This window comes from Carcharodon carcharias, chromosome 30 (assembly GCF_017639515.1).
Source record: "Carcharodon carcharias isolate sCarCar2 chromosome 30, sCarCar2.pri, whole genome shotgun sequence".
Classification (NCBI taxonomy): domain Eukaryota; kingdom Metazoa; phylum Chordata; class Chondrichthyes; order Lamniformes; family Lamnidae; genus Carcharodon; species Carcharodon carcharias.
Window position 1 is genome coordinate 5,050,841 of NC_054496.1, and position 15,815 is coordinate 5,066,655.

At 42.8% G+C, this 15,815-nt stretch overlaps 1 protein-coding gene across 2 annotated transcripts in view; it reads right to left on the minus strand.

Annotated features, from left to right (window-relative positions):
• raver1 (ribonucleoprotein, PTB-binding 1) overlaps positions 1-7,809 on the minus strand; it is a 38,279-nt gene extending 30,470 nt beyond the window's left edge. For both annotated transcript variants that reach the window (XM_041177209.1, XM_041177208.1), the window contains exons 1-2: positions 7,466-7,809; positions 1,276-1,342 (exon numbers count right to left, since the gene is read on the minus strand). In XM_041177209.1, coding sequence (XP_041033143.1) covers positions 1,276-1,342; positions 7,466-7,801 — 403 coding nt within the window. In that variant the 5' untranslated portion in view covers positions 7,802-7,809. The remainder of the gene's footprint in view (positions 1-1,275; positions 1,343-7,465) is intronic.
• Positions 7,810-15,815: the final 8,006 nt, after the last annotated feature.

Consider the following 15,815-nt stretch of genomic DNA (forward strand, 5'->3'; position numbering starts at 1 on the left):
GACAGTGAGGAGTCATTTGCTTTCCAGAGCTCGATTCCAGCACACACACTGCTGCAGCAACAAAGAGGGACAAACATCAGTTTTCATTTATATTGCACCTTGCATTTATATAACACCTTTAGTATACTAAAATATCCCAATATACTTTCCAGGAGTGCAATCAGACAAAGATTGACAATGAGCCAAAAAGGAGATAATCAAAACTTTGTCAAAGAGGTAGGTTTTAAGGAGTGCCTTAAAAGAAAAGAGCTTTAGGGAGGGAATTCTAGAGATTGGGCCCAAGTAGCTGAAAGATCAGAAGAAAGACAGGAAACAGAGAATAGTGATAAATGGTTGTTTTTCAGATTGGAGGAAGGTTTATAGTGGAGTTCCTCAGGAGTCAGTGTTGGGGCCCTTGCTCTTCCTTATATGTTTAATGACTTAGACTGTGGTGTTCAGGGCATAATTTCAAAATTTGCAGGTGATACGAAGATCGGAAAATGATGTCAACTGTGCTGGAGAGTCTTGAACTTCAAAAGGCATTGACACATTGGTGGACTGGGCAGACAAGTGGCAGATGAAGTTCAATGCAGAGAAGTGTAAGGTGATTCGTTTTGGCAGGAAAAATATGGTGAGACAGTATGAAATAAAGGGTGGGTCTCTAAAGGAGGTGCAGGAACAGAGGGACCTTGTTGTATACGTACATAGGTCATTGAAGATGGCAGGGCATTTGACAGAGCTGTTAATAAAGCATATCGCATCTTAGGCTTTATTAATAGGGGCATTGAGTACAAGAGTAAGGAGATCATGTTGAATTTGTATAAGACACTAATTAGTCCTCATCTGGTGTACTGCGTCCAGTTCAAATTAATACTTAAAAATACACAATGAAAATAGAACCAAACAAGTGGAAATGAGTGAAAAAGAAATTTAAAACAAATACCAGGAAAAACCTCATTACATCAAGAATGATGAGTTTTCAAAATAATCGACCCAGAAAAAGAGAGATAAAATGAACTCTCCCAAATTAAATGACAATGTGTTTGGCGGGAATGAGGAATTTGCTGTACCAGAGGGAGATGGGCTTTATTATTCAGAATGGCTTTTCCCCCATCACAACTTCCCCTAGCCTCATGGAATAATCAACCAGGGATTTTTCACATTGGAAGCTGCATTTCGTCACATTGCTGGAGAACAGAGCATGTATTTATTACTTATATAAAAGTCAAGCAGTTTTAGCTCAATCTTGCCTGGAATCCAGGCATCTAGGGACAAGAGTGGGAAGGGTGCACTTACCTGTTCCTTTGTATTTGTCCACAAAACAGTATTTAAGGTCATATCCACTCAGAAGTTCATAAACTTCCTGTAAGACAAAGAAAATTGATTTTGATGAAGCATTTTAGTGGTATTAAAAGTTAAGATTGCACGTTCTAGTTTGAGTAATTGCTGGTATATGACCTGTAGAGATTTAATGACAATTCCATCAATTCCTTAGGCCAAAAAGTAGCAAATGTACAAAATTAACTTACACTAATCCACTTCAAAAAATGAGGGCTCCTTCGGTCATAGAAACTACAACCCAGCCATTTAGCATCTTTGCCCTGTGCTAACTAATTGAAGCATTTCAGAATTTTCAATTGAATTCCCCATTAAAATGATGTAAATAGCCTGGAGCGCAATAGCCACTCATGGCAAAGCATTTCATGCTCCAGTAACCTTGTGGAAAAAAAACTTCTTCCTTTATTTATTTAGTAATCACTTGAAGTCACTATTAATGATTCACCAATCAGCGAAAAACAATCTTCTATTGCTCACCCTCTTAAAACTTTTAAAAACCTTACTGGGTCTTCTTAACCTACTCTGTTTGAGTGTTAAAATTGGTGATATGTAGCTCAGCTACAATAACAAAGTGGTTTCATTACTGGACTAGCAATCTGGAGGCCTGGATTAATAATCTGTTAACATGAATTGAATCCAGTTAACAAAATAAATTAGGAATAATGGTAAAGATTAAACTACCAACTTGAGGTAAATATCCAACCGGTTACCAATGTCCCAGGGGGAAGGAAATCTGCCATCATTACCTAGTCTGGTCGAGATGTGACTCCAGGCCAACAGCAATGTGGTGGCCTCTTAATTGGCCTCAAATGGCTGAGCAAGCCACTAGACATTCATCACCTTTTCAAGGGTAATTAGGGATGGACAATAAATGTTGGCCTTTCCACACCCCATGAATGAATAGAATTTTTTTTTTTAAAATCCCTTAATATTTTGAACTGATTGCTGCATCATGTGAACTTTTACTGTATCTTTCCATCAGTCTAATGTGCTTCTGAAAATGAGCCAGCTGGAACTGCAAACAGCAGCATTGCTTCTAGAAACCCAACAGCTCTTACCTACTTCTGTTTTATTCATGGGTACAATAGAGTCCTGTCTTTTCTACGTCAAAGGTTTATGCATCTACATCTCAACAGTTCAGTGAATTCAGCCAGTGAGTTAGAGAGCCATATAGACTAAAAATATCCTAGATTCACAAACATGAATATTGTAGAAGAACAGAATCAGGGTAGTTTGGGATGTCCTTCAGTCAAATAGCCAATCACTACACATATAAAGAATGGCTAGCTAGATTAGGTTCTGGAGAACACCCACTACTGTGCAAATATCTGTCAATCTGAATTCCACCTGGCTCCTGCGCAAGTGTCTGTCAATCTGAATTCCAAGGTTTGATGGAAGGAGGAAAACTGACAAGAAAACTAATAAGAATGTAGAAGGTTGATAATTAAATGAGATAGGTACTAAGTGACTCATTCTGACACTTGCTCAGGTTTCCCTCAACATAGGGGAGTACCTGATCTCTTCCTATGGTTATACTCACTCAGGAAGTACACGAGGATATTACACAGTCGCTCCGCCAATAGCAAAGAGCAAAGGCATCTCTGCAGAATTTTGACTGCCTCTCACCTGGACAGTAAGCAAGTCAGAGCAGACATCACTGCAACACTCAAATGCAAGTTGTTCTGCTTCATTTAAAACAAAAATAACAGGGAGTGTCAGCCCCACGTTCCTTATAAAACAATCCACAAAGTTTTCTGCTCTATTTGTGAGGTATTGTCACTTGGGAACAAACCCTGAGAATTTTGTTTAATTAACATTTTTCGATTTTAAGGCAAGATATGATTATTCCAAGAATGATTAAAGAAACAAATCTACATCAAGTCAAATCCAGATTATTCAGTCTCTCTGCTTAAAAAAAGTGTTCCACTAAAAGTATTCAAATAACACGCAATTTCAAGGCTGTGGTGCATGCTTTCAGTCACTGGTAGCGACACGCTTATTTCCCATCCCCTCTGTGTACTTCCCTCTCCCGGTACTAACTCATACAGGTTCTATAGATAGTGGCTGCTCTCTTGGACTGAGCCCGAGGCAGCAAGCTGCAGCAGCCCAAAAACCAAATGCATGGGCACGAGCGTTTAAGGGAAATATTGCAGCCAAACTTCATCTTGCTTCAGCCAACTTCCGCAAGTACACTTTCCAGACACTGGACAGTGATTAAAAATCAGAAACGTTCTGCTCTCTTTCATCGAGACACTGTGCTCAACTGCTGTGCTCATTCCCTGCTTTGTTTGAGATCAGTTAACCTAACACAGCCCCATCTTGGAACCCTTCTTTGTCTAACTCAGGACTAATCCAAGCAGTTGATTCACTCTCCTTTCCACCTCGTTGTTGTTTTAAGTGGGGGTGGATAATGGCAGGGGAAAGGAAGCTCACATTGATATCATCTTTACTTGATAAACAGGACAAAGGAAGTGAGATATATATTAATGGTTAGCCAGAAAAATATGCTTACAAAAGGTACAACTGACACATTTCAACACGCTTACAACTGACATGAAGGTTGTGTATTTCATAGTGAAACATAGCATATTTTAAAGGGCAGAAAACAATGAGGAGAATGTACAGGAATTTGGAACAGTGACGAAGGCACATTTAATGAAACAAGCATGGTGATTTTTGAAGATGAAAGCAGAGGTAATGAGGCAAATGGGTTCAGAAAAAAAAAAAGCAAAATCTCATGTCTTGATATTCAGGTATTTCCTGCTTTCATGTTGATGGCTGTTGCCTTTTGGAATCAGAGCACCAAATGGTAAGATTGTCCCGTTATAACCTGTGCCACGTTGCCACAGTAAACTGCTGCAAAACTAAACATTAACCAATATGTATCTCATTTCCCTTGTCCTGTTTATCAAATAAACATGATATCAATGTGAGCTTCCTTTCTCTCGCCATTACCCACCCCCACTTAAACAACACAGCGAGATGGAAAGGAGGAGGGTGAATGAGCTGTCTGGAATAGTCCTGAGTTAGACAAAGAAAGAAGGGTTCCAAGATGGGGCTGTTAAGTTAACTGATCCCAAGTGAAGCAGGGAATGAGCACAACTGTTGAGCACAGTGGCTGTGTGAAAAGGAGCAGAAAGCTTCTGATTCAAACATTATCATCTTCATTTAAACTTGGACCAAGACTTTTTAAAGCATAGCTCCTTAAATTAACAAAAGGAGTTCTATATACTTTCAATTAAGGGAAACATATCTGACAGTCTAAAATCACAACCTGCCAAATCTATCACCAAATTATCTTCTCTGATGTCAGTGGTTGATTCTCAGTCAAGTACTTTATATTAATAGTCAGTCATTCAATTCAGCAAGAAAAAGCTAACTAAAATGAGAGGGAGGAGTACAGAAGTTCAAACAAAATGTGGAGTTTTAAAGGTGTTGGGAAACAGATTCTGCTGCAGTAAGAATTGATAAAAATGATAGTGTACGCATAAAACAAGTTTGGTTCAATAAAAAATTTAATTAGAAAAAAATCAGTCTTAGCTCAAGTGAGCTCTGTGAAATTTCTCTACCGTGAATCTACGATGTATCTGCAGGTTCTCTCATGCTCCATGAATGCTCACTGAATTACTATTGTCACGACTCACTGAGGATAGTGCGCTGCAATATCAAGCCCCACTGCTCCCCGAATCGCGACAAATGTGAAAAAGTTTGATCAACCCCCCTAACTGTTTAATTTAGGTTAACAGAATATGAGTGCCAGGTTTGTAAAGTCAATAAGTAAATAATTGTTTATTGATCAAATTGTCTTTAACCAGTGGCAAAAGAAAAAAAATGAACTGCTAATTTCTAACTCTATAACCTAAACTCTACCCCTTCTTAAATCCCAATATATACACAACACACACACACACACACAAAAACATTGGATTTTAAGGGTAGGATAAAACTGTTCAGTAGCACCAATTCCTGAGTACAGGATTCAATGGGTTGATTTTGATCGATGTCTTCCAAATTCCTTTCAGTTTTTCGTTTATGACAGAAGGTAGTCTTCCAGCACTTTCAGTCTTTAGTTCACTGCTTCAGCACTTGCTTTTCAACATCTCTAATTGTGATTTTTCCCCTTTTCCTCTTGACAGGGGTTTTCAGAGAGAGAGCAGGATATAGAGATACGAGGAGAACAAGCCAGCTAGCTATTATTGTAGAATTACTGGAATCTTACACACACAGGAGACAGAGGTTTTGGATCTTTATCCATTCAAGTTAGGAGCTACTCTGCTGCACTGCTCTCAAACAAACCTGGTCACCTGGTCAGGGAACAATTAAAAATGTCGTTGCCAGGCAGTTCCCCATTAGACTGGACTCCTCCTCAGCACCATCCTGTCTTTCATGGCACACTCTGTTCCAGGACAGCAACACTGTATCTTTCCCTCATACTGTTCCGGAAGACATGTCTTTCAACCTGCAGCCATTGTAATGTTAATCCACAATCCAACAGGAATAAAAGATATGTTCTTTACACTATCAAATTATAACTTAGCTTTTATGTATCTGATCTCATACAGATTACACTCCATCCTGCCAGACTATACACTGTTTTCGATTTACTCTGTGTAGAAGCTTCCAACTTGTGTTTGCCTTTGCACCAAACTTAGAGCCCTCCAGCTACTTCCTCTAATTGTCATCATCCACCTAGTCATATCCAGTGATGTCCAGGCTGTCTGATAATTGATGTGATAGAATAGCACCAGAATTCACCAGATTGCATATTTGCAAAATTGGATCATTTCATTAAAATCCCACTGTGTTGCTGATAAGAACACAAGGACTGATTGCTGAGGTCATGCCGCTTTGATCCTTCTGGGATCTTAGTTCAACTCCACCCTGATCTGTTGACCCCAAACTCATGAAAGCTTGCGGGGCACAGTACAATGCAGCCAGGAGCTTTATACAATGTCTCACTCAGTGGCAATAAGAATTTCTAGTACAGTAGCCGAGACTGGAACCTGAATTCCTGTGAATGGGGTGGGGAACAGGGCAATTCAGTGTGGTTCAAATTAAAATACCTGGTTGTACTAATTTTACCTGGTCATGTTTGATGATAGCACTAGGGACAAGAGACATTGACTTCCCTCACTTTCAGAGCATAAACAAAATGAACAGACACCAGCCATTAAGAAGGATTAGTATCTGTTGTGAAGATAACAAATGGGCTAGAATTGCAAACTCAGCTAAAGTTTATTTGTGCTATTCAACAAGATCCAAAAATAGACTTTAAAACAACACAAACACCATTGTTATCTATTTCTTCAAAATATTTATATACACTGTAAAACTTAATTACAAAGAACTTCCCAACATAACAACAAAAGATACATCATTTTACAGTGGATGAAGAACAGTGAAAGCTCAGTAATTTGATGTTGAATATATATTTATCAAAAAAATTTACAAACTAAACTTCGGTTGTGATTTCCATCTTGAAAGCATTAACTCAAGTTGGTTAAATACGAGCTGCCCTTAATAAACCTGTGCTTGGCTTTCTTTAATTAATCCATATCTGTCCAAGTGGCTGTTAATTTTGTCCGGGATTATTATTTCTAAAAAACTTTTCCATCAGCGAGGTTAAATTAACTGAGGCCTTATGAAATTTCAGATTTTCTCCCTTTTTAAAAAATACTAAATAACCTTCTGCAAAGGTCTCAGAGGAGCATAGGAACATGAGGTCATTCAGTGTGTCCACTAGTGAAACCCACTTCTGCCCGAGAGCCTTTAAAAAAAACAAAAAAAAACTAGCAATCTCAGATTTAAAAATTACAATTGATCTAGCATCAATTGCGCTTTGAGGAAGAGTGTTCCAAACTTCCACCATCCAAAATGTAAATTAGCAAAAGTTCAACCTATACTTTCTAATTTGCAATTTTACTGATTAAAACGGCGTCAGAGAAACACACAGGCGGCCTAGGCAGAACAAACACTTCTCACTTCGATCGAAGCTGAGTCCCAGGCGGGTGTGCGCAGCCGCAGTACGGAGCGCCGGCCGCCGGCCACTGGGCCTCGGGCTGCTTCTCCCTCACAGCCCGGACTCCCCGTCCCCATCGTCCCCGTCCTTGGCTACCTCCCCATCCCCCATCGTCTCCCTGCCCTGTACCTGAGTGATGATGTCCGACGGCAGGTTCCTGATGATGATTTTGCGCCGGTTTCGGAACTCGCGGCAGGTCCGCTGCAGCCGCTGCTCCTTCTCGGCGGCCTCCAGCTCGGCCAGCGTCTCCTCGGGAGTCCGCCGGTGCGGCGCCGCTGCTTCCTCGGCCTCCAAACCGCCAACTTTCCCTTGGTCCGTCTCCGTCTCCAGCCCCGCAACCGGCCACTGCTCATCCTCTAGGAATTCTCCCCCCTCTCCCTCCTCTTCCTCCCAGTGACTTTCCTCATTTTCACCGTTTTCCCTCAACTCACTCGCCGGCGAAGTAACGGACACGGTCGCCGCCATCTTGAATTAGCAACAGGATCGCCCACTCTCATTGGCTAGACAAATTAAAGAAGCACGTGATCAGGCGCGGAGCCCACCCTGAGCAAGGCGGAGACCGATTGGCGGAGCGACCAAAGAACACTTCCGCTCTGGTCAAGTTTCGCGAGATCTGTTGGCTGAGACTGGGATTGGTCCATTCATTGATGGAGGAAGAATGCCTAAACTCTGTTCTCACACTGGACAATTTCTCCTTCAACTCCTCTCACTTCCTCCAAATAAAAGGTGTGGCTATGGGTACCCGCATGAGCCCCAGCTATGCCTGTCTCTTTATGGGGTATGTGGAACATTCCTTGTTCCAGTCCTACTCCGGCCCCCTCCCACAACTCTTTCTCCGGTACATCGATGATTACTTCGGTGCTGCTTCATGCTCTCGTCAGGACTTGGAAAAATTTATTAATTTTGCTTCCAATCTCCACCCCTCCATCATTTTCACGTGGTCCATCTGACACTTCCCTTCCCTTCCTTGACCTCTCTGTCTCAATCTCTGGTGATAGACTGTCCACCAATATCCATTACAAACCCACCGACTCCCACAGCTATCTCAACTACAGTTCCTCACACCCCGCTTCCTGTAAGGACTCCATCCCATTCTCTCAGTTCCTTCGCCTCCGTCGCATCTGTTCCGAAGATGCTACCTTCAAAAACAGTTCCTCTGACATGTCCTCCTTCTTCCTTAACCGAGGTTTTCCACCCACGGTCGTTGACAGGGCCCTCAACCGTGTCCGGCCCATCTCCCGCGCATCCGCCCTCACGCCTTCTGCTCCCTCCCAGAAACATGATAGGGTCCCCCTTGTCCTCACTTATCACCCCACCAGCCTCCGCATTCAAAGGATCATCCTCCGCCATTTCCGCCAACTCCAGCATGATGCCACCACCAAACACATCTTCCCTTCACCCCCCTTATCGGCATTCCGTAGGGATCGCTCCCTCCGGGACACCCTGGTCCACTCCTCCATCACCCCCTACTCCTCAACCCCCTCCTATGGCACCACCCCATGCCCACGCAAAAGATGCAACACCTGCCCCTTCACTTCCTCTCTCCTCACCGTCCAAGGACCCAAACACTCCTTTCAAGTGAAGCAGCATTTCACTTGCATTTCCCCCAACTTAGTCTACTGCATTCGTTGCTCCCAATGTGGTCTCCTCTACATTGGAGAGACCAAACGTAAACTGGGCGACCGCTTTGCAGAACGCCTGCGGTCTGTCCGCAAGAATGACCCAAACCTCCCTGTCGCTTGCCATTTTAACACTCCACCCTGCTCTCTTGCCCACATGTCTGTCCTTGGCTTGCTGCATTGTTCCAGTGAAGCCCAACGCAAACTGGAGGAACAACACCTCATCTTCCGACTAGGCACTTTACAGCCATCCGGACTGAATACTGAATTCAACAACTTTAGGTCATGAGCTCCCTCCCCCATCCCCTTTCTGTTTCCCCCTTCCTTTTCTTTTTTTTCCAATAAATTATATAGATTTTCCTTTTCCCACCTATTTCCATTATAAAAAAAAAAATTATTTATTTTACTTTTGTTTTTTTACATCTTTTATGCTCTCCCCACCCCCACTGGAGCTATACCTTGAGTGCCCTACCATCCATTCTTAATTAGCACATTCGTTTAGATAATATCACCAACTTTAACTTTAACACCTATGTGTTCTATTGTACTATTGTCGTTGACATCTTTTGATGATCTGCTTCTATCACTGCTTGTTTGTCCCTACAACCACATCCCCCCCACTCCACCTCTCTGTCTCTCTATCTCTCCGCCCCCCACACACACACCTTAAACCAGCTTATATTTCAGCTCTTTCCTGGACTCGGACTCAAGTTCTGTCGAAGGGTCATGAGGACTCGAAACGTCAACTCTTTTCTTCTCCGCCGATGCTGCCAGACCTGCTGAGTTTTTCCAGGTAATTCTGTTTTTGTTTTTGTTTCAGATACCAACACTGTTGGCTTGAAGTCATACATGATACATTTAAGAGAAGGTTTGATGCAGACATGAGGAGGTCGGGATGGAGGGATATTGGATAAGGTTGTAGGAGACTCCTGGTGTCCATTCCCACCAGCAATAAGTAGTTGGGTCAAATGTCTTGAGCCTGTAAACTTCATTGAAAAGCCTCTAGAGACAAGGAAGAACTTTCCATGAATCATCGGTCTCTGTGAACTCTTCCTGTTAGGCTTCCCCAACAACACTCCAGGGCCCAAGTCAAGGCTGAACCCGTGGACGATGTGAAGCCGGTGGTTGGCCCCACTTGTCAGGATCAAATCTGCTCAGAGTTAGGGCCAGAAAAGGCAGACCAGACCCAAAATGAGCAGTAGTGGAGTGATCACAGTACTGGTCTTGCAACACAAAGTTGAAATCCCATGATGGCAAATTGTGAAACTGAAATCAATTAAAAAAAATTTAATGCATTCATGGGGCGTGGGCTTCGTTGGCTGGGCCAGCATTTATTTCCCATCCCTAGTTGCCCTTGAGAAGGTGGTGGTGAGCTGCCTTCCTGAACTGCTGCAGTCCATGTGGTGTAGGTACACCCACAGTGCTGTTAGGAAGGGAGTTCCAGGATCTTGACCCAGCGATAGTGAAGGAACAGCAATATATTTCCAAGTCAGGATGGTGAGTGGCTTGGAGTCATTACTTGTGGGCTGGAAGCAGGAAAAAACGATAAAACAGGCAAATTGTTGTAAAAACTGAACAGGTGCACTGCTATCTTTCATTGAAGGAAACATATCACCTCCAGCTGATCTGGTCTACATAGGCATGTAGTTATTAACATCTGCTATGTGGCCCAGCCAGCCACTCCAGGTGTCCATCTGAGATCATACTCGAGAGGAATATGGGGGCAAGGTGATGGTCAACAGGTAGCACTCTTACCTGAGTCAGGTGGTCATTAATTCAAGTCGCATAGGCACTTGTGCATAAATTTTTGGCTGACACTTAAGTGCAGCCAAAATTTAGCCATCAAGTGATACTAACAAAATAGATGATCTGGTCATTGTTTAATTTGCTGTTTGTGAGACCTTGTTATGCAGATTGACATTCATGCTGACATAATACTGAGTTTCCAAAGTAACTCATTGGCTGTGAAGCACTTTGGGATAACCTGAAGACATGAAAGGTGCTAAAAAAATACAAAAGGCAAACAAGTGCAGGTGAAGAACTGAGTGCATACCTCAGAGTTTGGTGAGTGGGGTGAGGTAAAGGTGATGTTCATTTCCTTTTGTTTTTCCAACAGGCTGTAGGAATTTTCTCAGCCTGTAGGAATTACATAAAAACATTCCAATTAGGAGCAGGAGTAGGTCACTCGGCCCCTCGAGACTGCTCCGCCATTCAATAAGATCATAACTGATCTATGGGAAAGGAGCTGTTTGATGAGTATCTGGTAAGTAGCTAAGGTCTGTTCCAGACCTAAAGTTTAAAATTGTATACAAACTGGTGGTGAAGTTAATAAAATAAATAAAAAAGCAACATAAACAAGTGAATATAATTATGCAATTAATTAAAACACATTAAGGATGGCATAACAGGTGATGTGTTGAGGCTGCAGCATATGGGAGCTCCTGGACGCTGGTGTGATCCAGGGCAAACACGTCTGCACTAAGTGGTTGCAGCTTGAGGAGCATCGGCTCAGTCATTGAGCTGGAGACACTGCAACACATCATGGAGGGGGTAAGTTACCTGGATGCTTTGTACCAGGAGGCAGTCACATCACTTGGGACAGAAACTTTTGATTTGGTCAGCGGTCAGGGACAGTAGAGTGTGACTACGAGTGACCCAGCTGACAGGAGTGTCAGCCTCTGCAATTGTCCAATAGGTTTGAGGTTGTCAGCTTGTTTGGATGAAAGCGGGGGGGGCTGCAGGGTGGAGCAAACTGACCATGGTGAGAGTCCAGATGGCTGTTGCCTGCTCGGTGCCAGGGTTCACAATATCTACTCAGGCTGGAGTGGAACTTGCAGTGGGATGGGGAGAATCCAATTGTCGTGGTCCATGTAGGTACCAACAACTTTGGTAGAATTAGGAAAGAGCTTTAGCATTGAGAATATGAGGAGCTAGGCACTAAATTAAAAAGCAGAACCTCAAAGGTGGATTATTACCTGAGCCACATGCAAATTGGCATAGGTTACATAAAATTAGAGAGCTGAATATGGCGCTCAAGGACTGGTATGGGAGAATTGGGTTCCGGTTTGTGGGACACTGGCACCAGTACAGGGGAAATTAGGGGCTATACCGTTGGGACGGTCTACACCTGAACCAGGCTGGGACCAGTGTTCTTGCAAACCACATAACTAGGGAAGTAGAGAGGGTCTTAAACTAAATAGTGGGGGCAAGGGATCAAATGTGGGAAGATGTGGTATATCAAAGAGTAGATACAAAGGAAGAGAGGAAGGTATTAGTATGGGAAATGATAAACAGACCATGACAGGAAGGACAGAGAGTAAAAGTCTAAGAGTACATCAGCAGCTAAGGCTAGAGGTTACAGTAAAGCTTATAAAAGGTCAAACTTAAGGCTCTGTATCTGAATGCAGGTAGCATTCGAAACGAAACAGATGAACTGATCGTGCAAATAGAGATCAATAAGTACGACCTAATAGCCAATTCACAGACATAGCTGCAGGATGGCATAGATTGGGACCTAAATATTGAAGGGTATGTGACTCTTAAGGATAGAAGTTAGGAAAAGATGGAGGGGTGGTTCTATTAATTGAAGGTGACAGCACAATAGAGAGGGATGGCCAAAGTTAAGGAAACCAGGATATAGAAGCGGTTTGGGTAGAGATGAGGAAGGATCATCAAATGAGGCCATATGGGTAGAAGTAAAAAACACAAAAGGGGCAAACACGCTGTTGGGTGTGTGCTATAGGCCCCTGACAGTCAGGGAGAGATAGAGGATCAAATATGTAATCAAATTTCAGAGAAGTGGAATAATAATAAGGCAGTAATAGGGGATTTTACCTACACAAATATTAATTGGGATAGTTTTAGTGTGCAAGGTAGGGAGGGAGCAAAATTCTTAAGTTGCATCCAGGAGAAACTTTTTAGCCAGTGCGTTGAAAGCCCAACAAGGGAGGGGACAGTTCTGGACCTAATATTCGGAAATGAGCCTGGGCAGGTGGAAGGCATATCAGTAGTGGAGCATTTTGGAGATAGTGACCATTGCTCAGTTAGATTTAGGATAGTTATGGAAAAGGGTAAGGTTGGGCTGGGAATAAGAGTTCTAAACTGGGGAAAGGTTAATTTTACTAAGATGAGATATGATTTGGCCCAAGTGAACTAGGAGCAGCTACTTGCAGATAAAACTGTGTCAGAGCAGTGGGAGGTATTCAAGGAAGAAATAGCGAGAGTACAGGGCAAATATGTTCCCATAAAGACTGGATGCAGGGATGTTTCCTCTGGCTGGGGGATCTAGAACAAGGGGTCACAATCTCAGCATATGGGGTAGACCATTTAGGACTGAGATGGGGAGAACCTGTGGAATTCTCTACCACAGAAGGCTGTCGAAGCCAAGTCACTGAATATATTTAAGAAGGAAATAGATAGATTTCTGGACTCTAAAGGCATCAAAGGGTATTGGGAGACGGTGGAAGTATAATATTGAGATAGAAAATCAGCCATGATCATATTGAATGGTGGAGCAGGCTCAAACGGCCAAATTACCTACTCCTGCTTCTATTTTCTATGTTTCAAAGGTTATTGCAGAAAATAAAAGCTGATGGTGTAGGGGATAACATATTGCATAGATAGAAGATTGGCTAGCTAGCAGGAAACAGTAGGCATCAATGGGTCATTTTCTGGTTGGTAGGATGTGCCGAGTGGTATACCACAGGAATCAGTGCTGGGGTCTCAACTCTTTACAATTTATATAAATTATTTGGATGGAGGGCTAACAAGGCAAGGGATTACACTATGAATGGTAGGACCCTGGAAAATACTGAAGATCAGTGGGACATTGGTCTGCATATCCACAGACCCCTGAAGGGCAGGTAGACAAAGTGGTTAAGATGGCATATGGGATACTCGCCTTTATTAGCTGAGATGTAGAATACAAGAGCAGGGAGGTTATGCTGGAACTGTATAAAATGCTGGTTAGGCCACAACTGGAGTACTGCGTGCAATCCTGGTCACCATATTATAGGAAGGATGAGATTGCACTGGAGAGGGTGCAGAGGAGATTTATCAGGATGCTGTCTGGGCTGGAGGGTCTGAGCTATGAGGAAAGTTTGCAAAGGCTGAGGTTGTTTTCCTTGGAACAACGAAGATTGAGAGGGGACCTGATAGAGGTGCATAAGGTTATGAGGGACATGGATAGGGTGGATAGGAAAGCACTTTTTCCATTAGTAGAGGGGTCAATAACCAGGGGGCAGAGTTAAGGTAAGAGGGGAGCTGAGGAGAATTTTTTTTCACCCAGAGGGTGGTGGGAGTCTGAACCTCACTATCTGAAAGGATGGTTGAGTCAGAAACTCTCCTAACATTTAAGAAGTATTTAGATACTTGCTTTGTCATAGCCTCCAAGGCTATGGGCCAAGTGCTGGAAAATGGGATTAGTGTAGTCAAATCTTTGTTGATCAGCATGGACACAATGGGCTGAATGGCCTCCTTGTGCTGTAAACATCTGAGTCTGAGTGTTTAACAAAGTGTCTGGCACAGACCTCACCAAGAATATCTTCACTGTAAGAAATGGAAGGGATCAAGGCAAAGGCCTCCCTGCCACCTTCTCAAGGGCAACTAGGAGTGGGTAATAAATGCTGCCCTTGCCAGCAAAGCCTGTATCCCCAGAATGTTTTTCTTTAAATGCATTTTCCACCTGGGGTCATTCACTAGCGACTTGAGAGAGAATCCAGAGTGATCTACCTCCTTAATCTCTATATTTTGAGGCCAATTATACTGGCAACCTGCCTGTGGTTAGTTAATCTCACGCAGACTGGAGATGAAACTCAGTTCCACAGTTATGAACTGAGCCTTGGGGGGTAAAAAAAAAAAAATCATTGTTACACTTATCCTCCATCAGCCTCAGGTCAGGAGACAATAAACAAAGAAAAACAGACAGATTCTCAGAATTGTTACAACACAGGAGGCCATTTAGCCTAATGTGTCAGCACCACCAGCTCATCGAATGAGCAACTCACCTAGTGCCATTCCCCCGTAACCCTGCAGATTGTTTCTTTTCAAATAATCATCTAATCCCCTCTTGAAAACCTCAATTGAACCTCCACGACACACACAGGCAGTGTATTCCAGACACTAACCAGTTGCTGTGTGAATTTTTTCTCTCAAATCGCCTATGTTTTTTTAACTAATTACTCTAAATCTGTGCCCTCTCGTTCTCGATCCTTTCAGAACAGATTCTCTCTATCTACTCTGTCCAGACCCCTCGTGATTTTGAATACCTCTGTCAAATCTCCTCTCAGCCTTTTCTCCAAGGAAAACAGTCCCAAGTTCTCCAATCTGTCTTCATAATGGAAGTTCCTCATCCCCGGAACCATTCTCGTGAATCTTTTCTGCACACGCTCGAATGGCTTCACCCCTTCCTGAAATATGGTGCCCAGAACTGAATGCAATACTCCAGCTGAGGTCTATATAAGTTCAAGATAACCTCCTTGGCCCTTGTACTCTATTCTCCTATCAATAAAGTCTAGGATACATTATGTTTCATTAACAGCTTTCTTAACCTATCCTACCTTTAACGACACATATACACCCAGGCCCTTCTGCTCCTGCACCCGCTTTACAGTTGTATCCTTTATTTTATATTGTCTCTCCATGTTCTTCCTACTAAAACGAATCACTTCACATTTCTCCAAATTGAACATCATTGGCCACTTGTCCGCCCATTCCACCAATTCATCTATGTCCTTTTGAAGTTCTGCACTGTCCTCCTCACTATTTATAATGCTTCCAAGTTTTGTACCATCTGCAACTTTTAAAATTGTTCCCTGTACACCAAGGTTTAGATCATTAAATACATTAAGAAAAGCAAGGTT